The 13,605-nt window shown below is 39.9% G+C and overlaps 1 protein-coding gene across 16 annotated transcripts in view; it reads right to left on the bottom strand.

Annotated features, from left to right (window-relative positions):
• The window catches only part of NRXN3 (neurexin 3), a 1,700,445-nt gene that overhangs the window by 1,193,824 nt on the left and 493,016 nt on the right, over window positions 1-13,605 (bottom strand). For all 16 annotated transcript variants that reach the window (XR_012091017.1, XM_073011214.1, XM_073011222.1 and 13 more), the window contains one exon: window positions 11,266-11,427. Coding sequence is in view for 15 of the 16 variants with exons in the window: in XM_073011214.1 (XP_072867315.1) it covers window positions 11,266-11,427 (162 nt within the window). In the remaining variant the exon portion in view is untranslated. The remainder of the gene's footprint in view (window positions 1-11,265; window positions 11,428-13,605) is intronic.

The following is a 13,605-nucleotide window of genomic DNA, read 5'->3' as shown; positions in this document are numbered from 1 at the left end:
CTACTTGGATGCCTTGAGTGTTGGAGAACTCATTACTTTGAAGGTAGTTTTTGACAGCTCTCACTGAAAGTTCTTCCTTATGTTAAGTACCCAGCTTCCACTCACTAGACTTAGTTTCTCTTCTTAAGGATATATGGGCCACATTTTATCCCACTTCCATAGGACAGTCCTTCATGTATGAAGACAACTCTCAAACCTTGGGCACAGGCATCTTTACTTTTCAGGTTAAATGACCCTGGTTCTATCAGTTAAGCCTTCTTACGTTAGGAACTTGAATGCCTTAGTTTTTTTGTGTGTGTGTGTGTGTGGTTTGGTTTTATTTGTTTGTTTGTTTGTTTGTTTGTTTGTTTTAGAGCTCAGCTCTAAAGATGTTCTAATCTGTCAATTAGTTATCACGTTAAAGGCTCATGCCTGTAATCCCAGCACTTTGGGAGGCTGAGGTGGGTGGAACGCTTGAAGGAGTTTGAGACGAGCCAGACCAACACGGCAAAACCTCTTCTCTTTTAAAAATACAAAAATTAGCTGGGTGTGGTGGCACATGCCTGTAATCACAGCTACTTCAGAGACTGAGGCATGAGAATCACTTGAACCCGGGAGGTGGTGGTTGCAGTGAGCCGAGATAGCACCACTGCAGTCCAGCCTGGGTGACAGAACAAGACACTGTCTCAAAAGAAAAAAAAAGCTTATTTTCCCTTTCCAGTAATTATACTAGCACATAGTGACCACAATGGTAATAATAATTATAAATAAAATTTTCTGAACATTTTCTACATGTCAGCTATTTGACATGCATGATCTCGATACAACAACCCTGTCAAGTAGGGTTGTTCCCATTTAATAAGTAACAGAAGGTTCAGTATGTTACCCAGCATTATACAGCTACTGCGAGTAGAGTTAGGCTTTGCGGCCAGACACTCTAACTCCAGAGCCTGCTTTCTTAACCAATAAATTACACTGCAGAACTGTTACCTCCTTTGTTGTGTAAGTCAGACCTCTATTAATTCAATCTCAGATAACACAGATGCACAATTTCTATCATTTTTCGTCCCCACCATCCACAAAGTTAACAAGCCATGTTCTCTTATATCTCTTCAAGTCCTTAATATAAATGTAAGACAGAACTTTGTGCCATCTTACAAAAACTTTCATATAGACCAAAATTTCCACTTAATCAGGGCCCGTTGGTATTTTAATAGCTTGATAGCTCTTGCATCCAAACCCTATTGCTCCATCTTATTAATGAGAATATCACAAAATGTGTCTTCAAAAACTTTGCTGCTATTTAACTAGATGAGGTCCATAGTACTTTTATGAATCATCAGTAATACTACTAAATGAATATATGAATTTGGTTGATAAGATATAGCTTTTTCTTAGTGCTCTTAATTAGTGATGGCAGTTATATTGATCACTCTTTTCTCTGCTGTGGGCTCATATATTCTGTTAATATTGCACTCCAAAATCCTACCCAGATTTCAGTTCAACTCATAAGTTCATTGTTTGCATTATCCACATTTTTCAATTGTCTAGTCTTTAGGAACCTTCTCTATTCACTAGCATTCCTCAAAAACCACCAAGTATGTTTCAAAAATTGTATTTACAAATTCTCTCTGTATCCTGGGATAGCATTCATCTGAGGCAGGAAATTTGAGTTAATACAGAGCAAATTATCTGATTTCTAAGATGCTCCAGTATTACATTTCCTACTTTTATCTGTCTTTCCTTGTCCAAGGACCTATCTTTTTGTCAGCAAAAAACAGGAGTAAAATAGGAACATGAGAAATTCTGCTACATCACCTAGGGCTTCCTGCTGCAAAGGATAGAAAACAGAGCCGCAACTGGTTTAGGCAACAGAGGTACTTTATTCAATCACGAGTGGAAATTAAGCGGTAGTCTAATTTGAAAAATGTTTAACCCAGGGCCTTCAAAAATGTCGCTAAGGCCTAGTTTCTTCCATGTTTTGGCTCTGATTTTCTCCATCCTGGCTTTGTGTTTGGTCTCTGTGGTGGCAAGATAGTGGCTAGAAGCTTAGTTTAACACCACTCCAAGTTCTAGCCCAAAACAGGAGAGAGCTGTTTCCCTACAACATATAGACAAAAGTCCTGAGCCTGTGTGTTATGGATCCAAATTGGTTTAGGAGCTTGCCTATGAAGAAAGCAACCATAACCAGGTGAATAGGAGTCCCTAATTGATTTAGGGATCACATGCTCACTAACAGAGCTGGGAGTGGAACAGGTGCCACTGAATCATTGGATTGAGTATGAAGGGAATAAAAATCAAGAAACACATATCAGATGAAGGCATAATGAATACCCAGTTGCCAAATACATATATTTTAATCTACTTCTCCATCAACAACCCATCAACTACATGCAGCAAATCCTTCTTTAGTAATTTTATTGTGGCACTAACTGAAGAACTACTCTCTGTCATAGCACTGAAACACCAAAGATCTTTGAGACCTCCATGCTCCTCATTCTTCCTTAGGCCCATACGACTTTTTGACAGCCACCCTTGGCTAAATGCTCACACCTGGTTCCTACTGAAATAAGCTTCAAATGTATCCCTGTCCCCAGTAGCTCAGGGTTTTGCTCCTTCTTCCTCTGTGCCTCTGTATGTTATGAGTCCAAATTGCATTAGAAGCCCACCTACAAAGAAAACAGCCATGGCCAGGGGAATGGGAATTGACTCACATTGCCAATCTCTCTCTTTCTCTCTTTCCTGCCCACAGAAATTCCTTGTAATCCAGAAAGTAATCTCTTTTCCAGAAGATTCAATCTATCTTCTTTACAAAAATTTCATTCTGAAATTAAGTCACCCAACATTGCCAATATTTGACTTTTTTTTTTTTTTTTTATCCTCACACACAAAAAAACGGCAGTTTTGTTTTCTGAGACAGAGTCTTGCTCTGTTGCCCAGACTGGAGTGCAATGGCACCATCTTGGCTCACTGCAGCCTCAACCTCCCAGGCCCAAGTGATCCTGCCACCTCCCTCCAAAATACCTGGGACCACAGGCATGTGCCACCATGTCCAGCTAATTTTCTTAATGTTTTTTGTAGACACACAGTCTCCTTAAGTTTAACAGGTTGGTCTCCAACTCCTGGACTCAAGCAATCCCCCCACCTCAGCCTCCTAAAGTGCTAAAGTTATGGGCGTGAAATACCATGCCCAGCCAAAAATGGCCATTTTTTTTATGGTCAACCCATAAAAAAGCTCTATAATTTACTAGAGCTGCCATAACAAAATACCACAGACTGGGTGACTTAAACTACCAGAACTTATTTTCTCATACTCCAGGAGTCTGGAAGTCCAAGTTCAAGGTGTCAGCAAGGTTGGTTTTTTTTGAAGCCTCTATCCTTAGCTTGTAGATGGCTATCTTCTCCCTCTGTCTTCACATGGTCTTTCCTCTGTATATCCATGTCATTATCACTTCTTGTAAGGACACCAATCATATAGGTTGAGGGCCTATCCATATGACCTCATTTTATCTCAGTTACTTCTTAAAAGGCCCTATCTTCAAAAATAGTCACAAACTAAAGGTTAGAACTTCAACATATGAATTTGCGGAGGACATCACTGAGCCTATGACAAGCCAATAGATAGCTCCTGAGATGCAGTAATTGCTTTTTCTTTTCTTCTTCTGCCACGTTCCTCCATTTCCTCTGATTTGCAACTTCATTTCTTTCCACCCTGCTCAACTCTTATTTCTCTGGTCAGCTTTTAGTATTGATTCTCCCATTCTGTCAAAACGCTCTTATCTCCAAACCCACAGAGTGCTTTTCTGTACATCTTCCTTAATGGAATAAAACTTACCTTGCTACCCAAAATCTAATGAGCAATAATTTGTGTTTCTATGTGACATTTACAAGAAGGTCTCTACAGTAGTGTGCATTTGGATTAGCAGGGATTACTATCCTCATTTTACAGATCAAGACAAGGATATCCAGAGAAGTTGTATAATTTTCTAATTAACATTAGAACTGGACCTGGTAGCAGGCCTTTTTAATTAAACTACATTGGACTCCTAACTTCTGCACGTTTTTAATTGCAGAAATGGTGAAGAGCAGTAAGTGGTTCTTTGGCCTGAACTAACTGATTTTGTTTCAATTAATAACATAAATAACAACTTCATTAACATTTGTATAGTATTTTGTATTTTATAAAACACCTCCATTGTCTAATCCCATTTGCTCCCTACATAAAAATACATGAAATCAGTATTAGTCGCTCCCTTTATAGATGAAGAAACCAAGGCTCAGAGCAGTCGAGTGACTTGCTAAAAGCCATGCAACTGGCAAGGAATAAGTCTAGGCAAGACTCATACCCTGGGCTTGAGCTTTTGAAGCCCACCCTCTTCTCATGTCTCATGTTGATTCTAAAAGCCTTGCTTGGGCCTTACCAGCCCTACGCTGCACAGTAGTCTTCGTGATAGAAAAAAAGGAATATTTAGACCCAATGCTATGACCTGAATTCACCTGCTAATAGACAGAGACATTTATCACCACCTGAGCAATCAGGAAGGATACCAAAACAACAGCTTGGGAAACAAATGAATTAAAGAAAAAGGGAACAGAGAAGGGGAGGAGGAAGGACAATGAGTAAGGAAGCAAGAGGACAACTCAAAAGAAAATCCAGAGAAGAAATTAAGTGATAGCATGAGAGATAGCAACAAGAGACAGCAAGCAAGACAGGGTAAAATAAAATGAGTATTTTTTTAAAGAAGAAAAAAAGCAACAACAAACACATTATCCCAAAGCCCGCAGGTGCCAGCAATTCAAATAAACGTATAGCAATTAACAGAATTAACACAGCCTTAAATAGCTTGGCTCACCAGATGTGGACGCCTATCAGGGTTCTATAAAATGTAAAGTTATTACAGATTAAGCCATTAATCATCTGTTCAGAGACTATCTCTGGCTGCAAAACTCCATTCGGTTTTAAATGGCTAATAATCACAAAGGGATGTGGAATGTAATGTGCACAATGATGTTCTATCCAATCCTTTTTCCTTTAAATATGTGTTCTATTCTCCCAATTCTCCCGCTCTTCCTTCCTCCCCATTAGAGATGCCATGAGAATAGAGAGATGAGGGAGTCCAGTCTGTCCCACAGGTCTCAGTGGCACTTACGCTTCTCCACATGGGCAAATGGAGGAGTGTCAGATTGAGGAGAAAGGAGGATGGTGTGGAAAGAACCAAATCAAACTACACAGAAGGTCCAACACGTGGGAGGATACTGTGATGGGCTTGAATAGCCTAATGGGGACCCTACTCATGTAACTCAGTCTTGGTTTGGCCTTCCTGTATTTCATTTGTCATTGAACAGCTCAGTAATGCCAAGGACAGAGGAAAAGAGAAATGCATGTCCTCTCAGGCAGGGTCTTTGGAAACTGAAATTGGAGTCAGAAGGTAGCAGTTTTCTGTAGAAATTTTAAAATTCAGAGAGGCAGGCTCCAATCCAATGCTGAAGCTCAAGGACCACCTTTTCTTTTCTTTTTTTTTTTTTTTGAGATGGAGTCTTGCTCTGTCACCCAGGCTGGAGGGCAGTGGCACGATCTCAGCTCACTGCAAGCTGCACTTCCTGGGTTCACGCTATTCTCCCGCCTCAGCCTCCCTAGTAGCTGGGACTACAGGCACCTGCCACCATGCCCAGCTAATTTTGTTTTTGTGTTTTTAGTAGAGATGGGGCTTCACCAGGATGGTATGTCAGCCAGGATGGTATCAGCCAGGATGGGGTGTCAGCCAGGATGGTATCAATCTCCTGACCTCGTGATCTGCCTGCCTCAGCCTCCCAAAGTGCTGGGATTACAGGCATGAGCCACCGCGCCCAGCTGAGGGACCACCTTTTCTATCCCTGATCTTCAACTTCCTAGGACAAAAACATACATCAGGGGAAAGTGGTAGATGAATTAACATTACTCCTCAAAGAATGAAGGCCTGATGGGTAAGATGCCAATCTGACTATGTTCTGCTGCTTAAGGTCCTTCAATGGCTACCCCATTACCTAGAGAACAAAGTCCAAGGGTATAGCATGAAATGAAGACCTCTATGACATAGTCCCTACCTCACCACAGCTACCAGTCCAAAGCTCCCAGTCTTATAATTTGGGCCTTGAAATTAGCAAGCTGTTTGTATGTTCCTCACCCAGACACCAGGACATGCTCTACCTCCATGCCTTTCTCACCCTGCCCCTCATCCTGGAGCACCTCTTTCCCCATGCTTCCATGCTCCCCTCTACTTGGCATCAAGCACCTCACCTTGGGATGCTCCCTGAACCCCAGGATGTCCTTCTCCTCAGCAGCCACATTATAACTAAGAATGTCTCAAGTTGTGCATTAACCGCTATTTATTGCAATTATGTGCGTGTCTGCCTCTCCCCACTAATGTGAGTTCTTCTAAAGCAGGAACCATGTTTGACTCATATTTATATTTTAGCACAGCCCTTGGCATATTATAGGTTTGGGGGATATATTGTTTGCTATGCACTGAATGTTTGTGTTCTCCAAGTTCATATGTTGAAATCCTAACCCACAATGTGACAGTTTTAGGAGGTGGGGCTTCCAGGAGGTAGTCATGAAGGTCATGAAGGTCCCTCATGAGTGGGATTGGTGCCCTTATAAAAGGGACCCTAAAGAACTCTTATCCTCTTTTTTTCCATGTGAGAACACAATAAGAAAACAGCAGTTTGCAAACTAGAAGAGGGCCCTCACCAGAACCTGATCAGGCTGGCATTCTGTTCTTGGACTTCCAGCCTCTAGAACAGTGAGAAATAAATTTCTGTTGTTTATAAGCCACTCAGCCTATGATACTTTTTAATAGCAGTCTGGACTTACACATTGTTCATCTAAACTCCACCAGATTTCAGAGCTCCATTCATTTATTTATTTATTCCAGACATTCTTATTGAGTGCATTTTTTTAATGTCAAGGTCCATTCTAGGTGCTGGGGAAACATTTACAAGCAAATAAGACCTCTGTTCTCATGGAATTCACATTTTAATAAAGGAAAACATAGTGTCAAATAAATGGCCAAAGGCAAAAACAAAGTAATCATTGAGGGCAGGCAGGATGAGTTATCCCTATTTTTGCATTACGAGAGAATTTATGTAGGGCAAATCTCAGAATAATGGGGTTTTTTTTCCTGACAATGATTTGCTAATATGAGAAATATAGAGATTCCATGTGCTAATGGATATTCACTTACACTTATATTTCTATTTATAAACTATTTTATACAATGCGATATATAATCCTTAACAATTATTATAAGCAAAAACATTGTATTTTGTAATGCTGTATGGTTTCACTTTTACGTACATCATTTCATTTTTTTTCTTAAGAATGCAAAAGAAGTTTTATTATCTCCTTGTTATGGGTTAGAAAACTGAGACTGGAGTAAGATCAGTGACCTTATTATATAGCCAGTGATAAAGCTAACATTCCTAAGCAGATTTTCTGATTTGAAGCCCAGTATTCTTTTCATTATACTTTGATGCCTCCCTCACAGCCTTTTCTATCCCATTTTTCATAAAGGAACTTCCAATCATTCCTCTTAGCCTTGCTGAGGCTTTTAATATAATCTTTTTCTCATATCTGATAGCTCAGGAGGAGGAGGAGAAGATTCTTGAAAGATTCACCCACTGCCATGTCAAGATGTTCTTTAATCATCCCAGGTAAGTCAAGTGGTCAATAGTACCTAAGAGCATTCATTTAGGAAAGGTATTTATTAACATACAATCATGTGATTTCACTCAGCAAATATTGACTGAGAGCCACCAAGTGCCAAGAACCATTCTAGGAGCTGGGGACACAATAAGAACAAACATGAGACAGACACACTAAAACATGAAAAGGAACAAGATGCTGACTTCGTGATATTTAAGTGGACACAAATCTTATATTGATAACCAACGTGTGTAGAAAACTATCATAGTTTGATGACAACGTGGACGCTTTGTTGTGGCTTTTACATGGGTATGAGGTTAGGAAGTACGCACATGAGTAATATCCAGTCCCTTTGGCACAATCATGGAGCCAGAACTTAGTTTTTAGGTGTGAAGTAATTACAGTCCCAACAACAAAACCTGTTTTGTGCCACACACAAAGCAATATTGATGATCTGGAGCAGAAATTGCATAGGCCCTTCGCCATGTCCCTAATTTGAAGAAAATTACACATAAAATCACTTAGTTTCATTTAGGACAACTTAAAGCCACAAATGGCGAGAGAAGATTTTTTTAAGGCAGCAAGAGGAAAACGACGGGGAAGAAGGGAGTGTGAAATAATTAGAGACTGTTCTATGGTTTAAGTGGGTGAGTGGGGTTTATCAGGTAGTTGAATCTTAACATATCTGGAAGCCTTTGATGTTAACTGATTTATCAAAAACAAATACCAAGAACAAGAGAAGTATCTCCATAGACCTGCCCACAGAAAAGTGAAGTGTAATTATTAAATGCAAAGAAATAACATATTAGCACTACGTTAGACTCAAAGTGATCTGTTCAAGGTACTCAGACAAATAAGAAGACTTCCGAGTGCCTTAGAAAGACTATCACGCTGTACAGGGAAAACAGATGGGGCAGGAGTTTATCAAGTTCTAGCTTTGCCTATCATTTCCGTTAGTGTTTCGAACTTTCCTTTTTCTAACTTGGTCTGAATTTAAATGCATATTTGTGCTGCTAGCTAAGATAAGGATATATTGTTATCACTGATTATAGTTATTTCTATTATTGACACTGTTTTTCAGAACTGCCTTTAACTTTTAAGCTATTCAGTAATACTTCTGACAGACTTTTGAAGCTTTCTGCTCTCTGGACAGCAAAAATGTGTGTGTGTGTGTGTGTGTGGTGTCTGTCTGTGTTTGTGTGTGTCTGTGTATGTGTGTGTGTGTGTATTTTATTTTCTTTAGTTTCCACATGGATAAAGTCATCAGAGACATCTTTGTGTTTTTATGAGACTTGTTTCAAAATGTTCCTTCCTGATTAATAGATAGAAGATTCGTGGTTGGGAAATTGTTCCTTTGTCTCTAAGTATATAATAGAGAGGTAGCTCAATACAATTGTGTATAGGAGAAAATTAATCCTAAAGGCCAGACCTAAATCCTGTCCTGGAGAAACTTCATGCTCAGGACTGTTGCACTACAAAACTGAATGAGCACTCCACAGCAACCAATGCCTCATTCATTCCTGAGCCATGTCCTTGGTGACAAGAATGTTGCAGTCTTTTTCTGATGAGAATGCAGTTCCAATGTAGTGTGATTTAACAACGTTTAAGAGTCTTTCAGGGTTCATTAGACAGTGCATAGTCTATACCTTTATTCTATCCAAATAGGAGTAAATCCCAGGGAGGAAGGGCTCTATGCCTACCATAATTCCATCAGAAATGACGATGAAATCTCTGAAGCCAGCAGAAGCCTAGGTAACATCCTGCAGAGAGATAATAGCACTCTTTGGGTGCTCCTCTTACTTCATTCTACAGGCTGAGAACAATACAAAGCTATAATTGGATTTTCCCTCCTTTATTGTCTCTCTTTTCTACCCCTTCCTCTCAATTTGCACATGATTTTCTACAACAAGGCCTGCCTCAAATGTCACTCTTTCTCTAAAACTGACTTCCACCTAAAATTTATGTTTCCTCTACTCAATTACAGCATTTAGTCTATGGCACTGAACACTTGCTCTCCTATGCTATACTTATTCACTCATTGATCTCATCTCCCTTCCTACAAGACAAAGCCTTGGAGCATGCAGATCATGGCTTAAAAAGAGCCACCAAGTTTAGTTACAGCACAAAAAAAGGTACCCAATGATTATTAGATAAATAGACAAATTCTTATTATGCATCTACTATGTGCCATGCCTAACAGACACAATTTCTGCCTGGACAAGGCTCACAGGGCAGTGGCATGAATGAATGCATGGACAGTGCCATCTCATATACAAATGATGCTCAATAAATTTCAAATAACCATAATAAGAGTAAAACATATGCCCTGAGAGGAGACTCATAAGATGTCACAAGGGATTGTTATCTACAAGAAGGAACACTGTTTGCTTCTCAAGAAATGTCCCAAGGGAGATGGTATAGATAACTTAGGCAATCAAGCTTAGCTTAAACAAAATGTGCAGTGCATTGCTTTGATGCCACAGTGTTCTGAAAGAGCTCTACCAAATTAAATCTGATTCTTTTTGCCTCAACAATTGACCTTAGAGGTTGCACTTACACTTGGCTGAAGCTCCTTTTGCTCTCAGACAGAGGTCTCAACACATCAGCTACAATGGTAATAAATGAGTAATGGCAAAGTCCCACTGTTTTTTCACAGCTACTAGCTCTCAGAGAAGAAGAAGAAGAAAAGGAAAAACCAGTCTTCTGAGCCTTAATGTTACATTATAAGAATTTTCTTTCATCTCAAATAATGAGACCCTTGGGAACACCAGGCTTAGTGAAGGTAAAATAATACATATGTTATATTTTAGACAGGGCACACAACAACAAATTGAGCTACTTTTAGCTAGAGCTTTCCTATTTGCCAGGTCAAAATCACAAAAATCAAACTTTACACTCATCTAGTTCCTTGTGATTTCAATGGCCTTTCACCTGTGTGATTGCATTTAATTTATAAGCACAGCCATCTGTGGGATAAGAGCCTCAATTTGTTAGATGAGGAAAGAGAGCCACAGGGTATTTGATATGGTTGGCTGTGTCCCCACCCAAATTTCATCTTGAATTGTAGCTCCCACAATTCCCACCTGTTGTGGGAGGGAGCCAGTGGGAGGAAGCCAGTGGGAGGTAATTGAATCATGGGGTCGGGTCTTTCCCATGCTGTTCTCATGATAGTGAATATGTCTCATAAGATCTGATGGCTTCATAAAGAGGAGTTCCTCTGCGCAAGTTTTTCTTCTCTGCCACCATGCAAGATGTGACTTGCTCCTCCTTGCTTTCTGCCATGATTGTGAGGTCTCCCCAGATATGTGGAACTGGGAATCAGTTAAATCTCTTTTCTTAATAAATTACCCAGTCTTGGGTATGTCTTTATCAGCAGCGTGAAAACGGACTAACACAGTACTAAATTGACAAACCCAAGGTCATGCAACCAGCTTAAGCGGGAATGAAAATGTAGGATACCTACTTTCAAGTCCAAGGTCGTTTGTGCTGCAATCTATCACTTCATAGATTTGTGGACAGATCCAGTCATTGATTTAGACATGTCATTTGTTTATAAATGAAACAATCACATGGTGCATTAAATAGAGTTGGGTGAACTTTACCTCTTTAAGGCAGCCCATGAAGTTGTTGCTGACAGGGGAGCCAGGCAAGTCAGCGGTACTTGGGCTTCCTCCCACGTAGAAGAAGTCGTCCGAGCCCAGCATGGTATAGTCCTCTTGAGTGTAGCCCGTCGTGGTAAGAATGCCATCCACAGAGATTGTCACCTGGTGGAGGGACATAGGGACAAAAAAAATCCCAACAATGACCTTACGATCCTAACATAAGCCAGTGGCTTCCCCTACTTGTGGCATCACTTTCATTAAGATTTTCATGAGGTATACTTTCTAATTTGATTTGATTTTGGTATGTGCAGCCAAGTTCCATTTTCTGGTCTGCCTCCCTGGGTCTCAAGCCTTCAGTATTTCCCTGCAGACTCATGGAAGACTTTGTTAGAATTTCCAAGCCGGGCACCTTGTTCTACCCATTGCAATCTTTACACAGTCAGGCTAGAAAATGGAACCATCCTCAGACGATATCACTTGTCTCAGTTCATTGCTAAAATGATTGCTTATTTGTTACATGATTGTTATTCATGGTGGTAGTGAAAAACAGCAAAGAAGATATTTGATGATGAAGTTTGTTAGGGGTTGGTCTTTGGTTGTTGATGGTTTTATTTTTCCTTTTTTCTTTTCTTTTCTTTTTTCTTTTCTTTTATCTTTATTGTCATTAATATATTTATTTTGGCTCACACCACGCTGACAAACATGCATTCAGGGAGGGAAGGAGAAGGGTCTTGATTCTGATATGGTCATGGATGAGACATGCCATGGACTGCCCCAGGACACCAACCCCTACCCTCCCTTGGCTCCCATCACCACCTCCAAGGGAAGAAATGACCCAAACCAAAAAGGCAACTCTAACAACAACAACAACAAAAGGAATGATGAGGAATAATAACCAAAACAATAAAAATAATAATGCCCACAGAAAAGAAATAGCACCCTTTTACCCAACATCCATGAAAGGAGCAGAGGGCAGAGAGAAACGATGGGGCCTCAAAGCATGCACACACCATACACCGATACACCCATGCAGAAATCATCTAGAACCAAGAGAGAAGGCGGAAGAAAAACAAAACTGGGAAAGGGTGGGGAGAAATTAGGGAAAGAATAAAAATCCACTTCACACTTACATGCATTGAACAAACTGAAGAACAAGATGGAAGTGAAAAAAAAGCATTCAAAACTAAAAGGTAGTCTTTTCTCTGCCTGCCACCTCCATTACTAAATAAAAGAAAAGAAAAGAAAAAGTCCAAACCCAACCCCAAAATATATGAAAGATGAAAGGAGAATGAAGAGTGCGGAAAAATAAAAGAGAAGAAAGTGAAATTGGGTTGATGGTTCGTAAGTTGTTAGTAATGAGGAGGAAAATGAGGAAACAAATTCTGATGTAGGTGGGAAAATTCACAAGACAGGAACATGCCATGCAGAGTTTGTATGGAGAACAAAACTGGTGGATATCCTTTTGGCCATGGTAGGGGAGTAAGGTAAAAGAAGGGTAAGAAAGAGTCTAGGAAGTTGAGTACTTTCCTCCCCAGATCACCTGTGGCAGCCGTGGCCACATAAAAGGGAAAGAGAAAAGGGACTAAGGAGTGGGAAAGGAGGAAAAAAAGAAAAGAGGAAGAGTAAGAGGGAGAGGAAGGCACAGAAAGCAGAAAGTTCTCACTATAAATCTCTGTTGTCTCTAGTATGTAACTTGGAAGTTGTAAAATAAGAAAACAAAACAAAACAAATTTAGCCAAATGGAGATACTTTAAAAAAAAAAAAAAAAGAAAGAAAAGCATTTTTGGGGGGAAAAAAACTGAAAACTAGAGAAAAGGAAACCTTCCCCACAAAATTCAACCAAATATCATTTTTAGGACAAGTGCATCCCCTTCCATTTTTTTTTTTTTTAAGAAAAAGAAAGGCTTGCATTTAATTGAACAAAAATCTTAAAAGAAGAAATGAGTCTAAAGAGGATAAAAGGGGGGGTTGGAGAGGAAAACGGGGGCAACACACGGCAAACCCAAAAAAAGAGACAATAAGAATGATATCTACCAGACAATGTAGTTTGTTTACCATAGCGTGTCCGATGCCTGAGTGCTTTGCGGAGAAGGGGGAAGAAAGGAAATTAAAAATTGTGAACAGAACGATTGTTAATTAAAAAAACTAAAAACAAAGATGAGTCGTTAGGGTGTTAGTACATTAGTCGGTTAGTAAAATGACACATTGCATGAATGATCTTGTGTTAGTTTCTCAAAAAAAAGGCACCCGACACAGAAAAAGAGAGTGGGGGGAAGACAATGAGACCAGGACTCTGTGGAAAACCATGCCACCTGGGGCACAGCCAGAAAAGGAGCTGCA

This window comes from Chlorocebus sabaeus, chromosome 24, assembly GCF_047675955.1.
Source record: "Chlorocebus sabaeus isolate Y175 chromosome 24, mChlSab1.0.hap1, whole genome shotgun sequence".
In the NCBI taxonomy this organism is placed as follows: Eukaryota; Metazoa; Chordata; class Mammalia; order Primates; family Cercopithecidae; genus Chlorocebus; species Chlorocebus sabaeus.
This window is presented reverse-complemented; position numbering and strand designations above follow the sequence as displayed.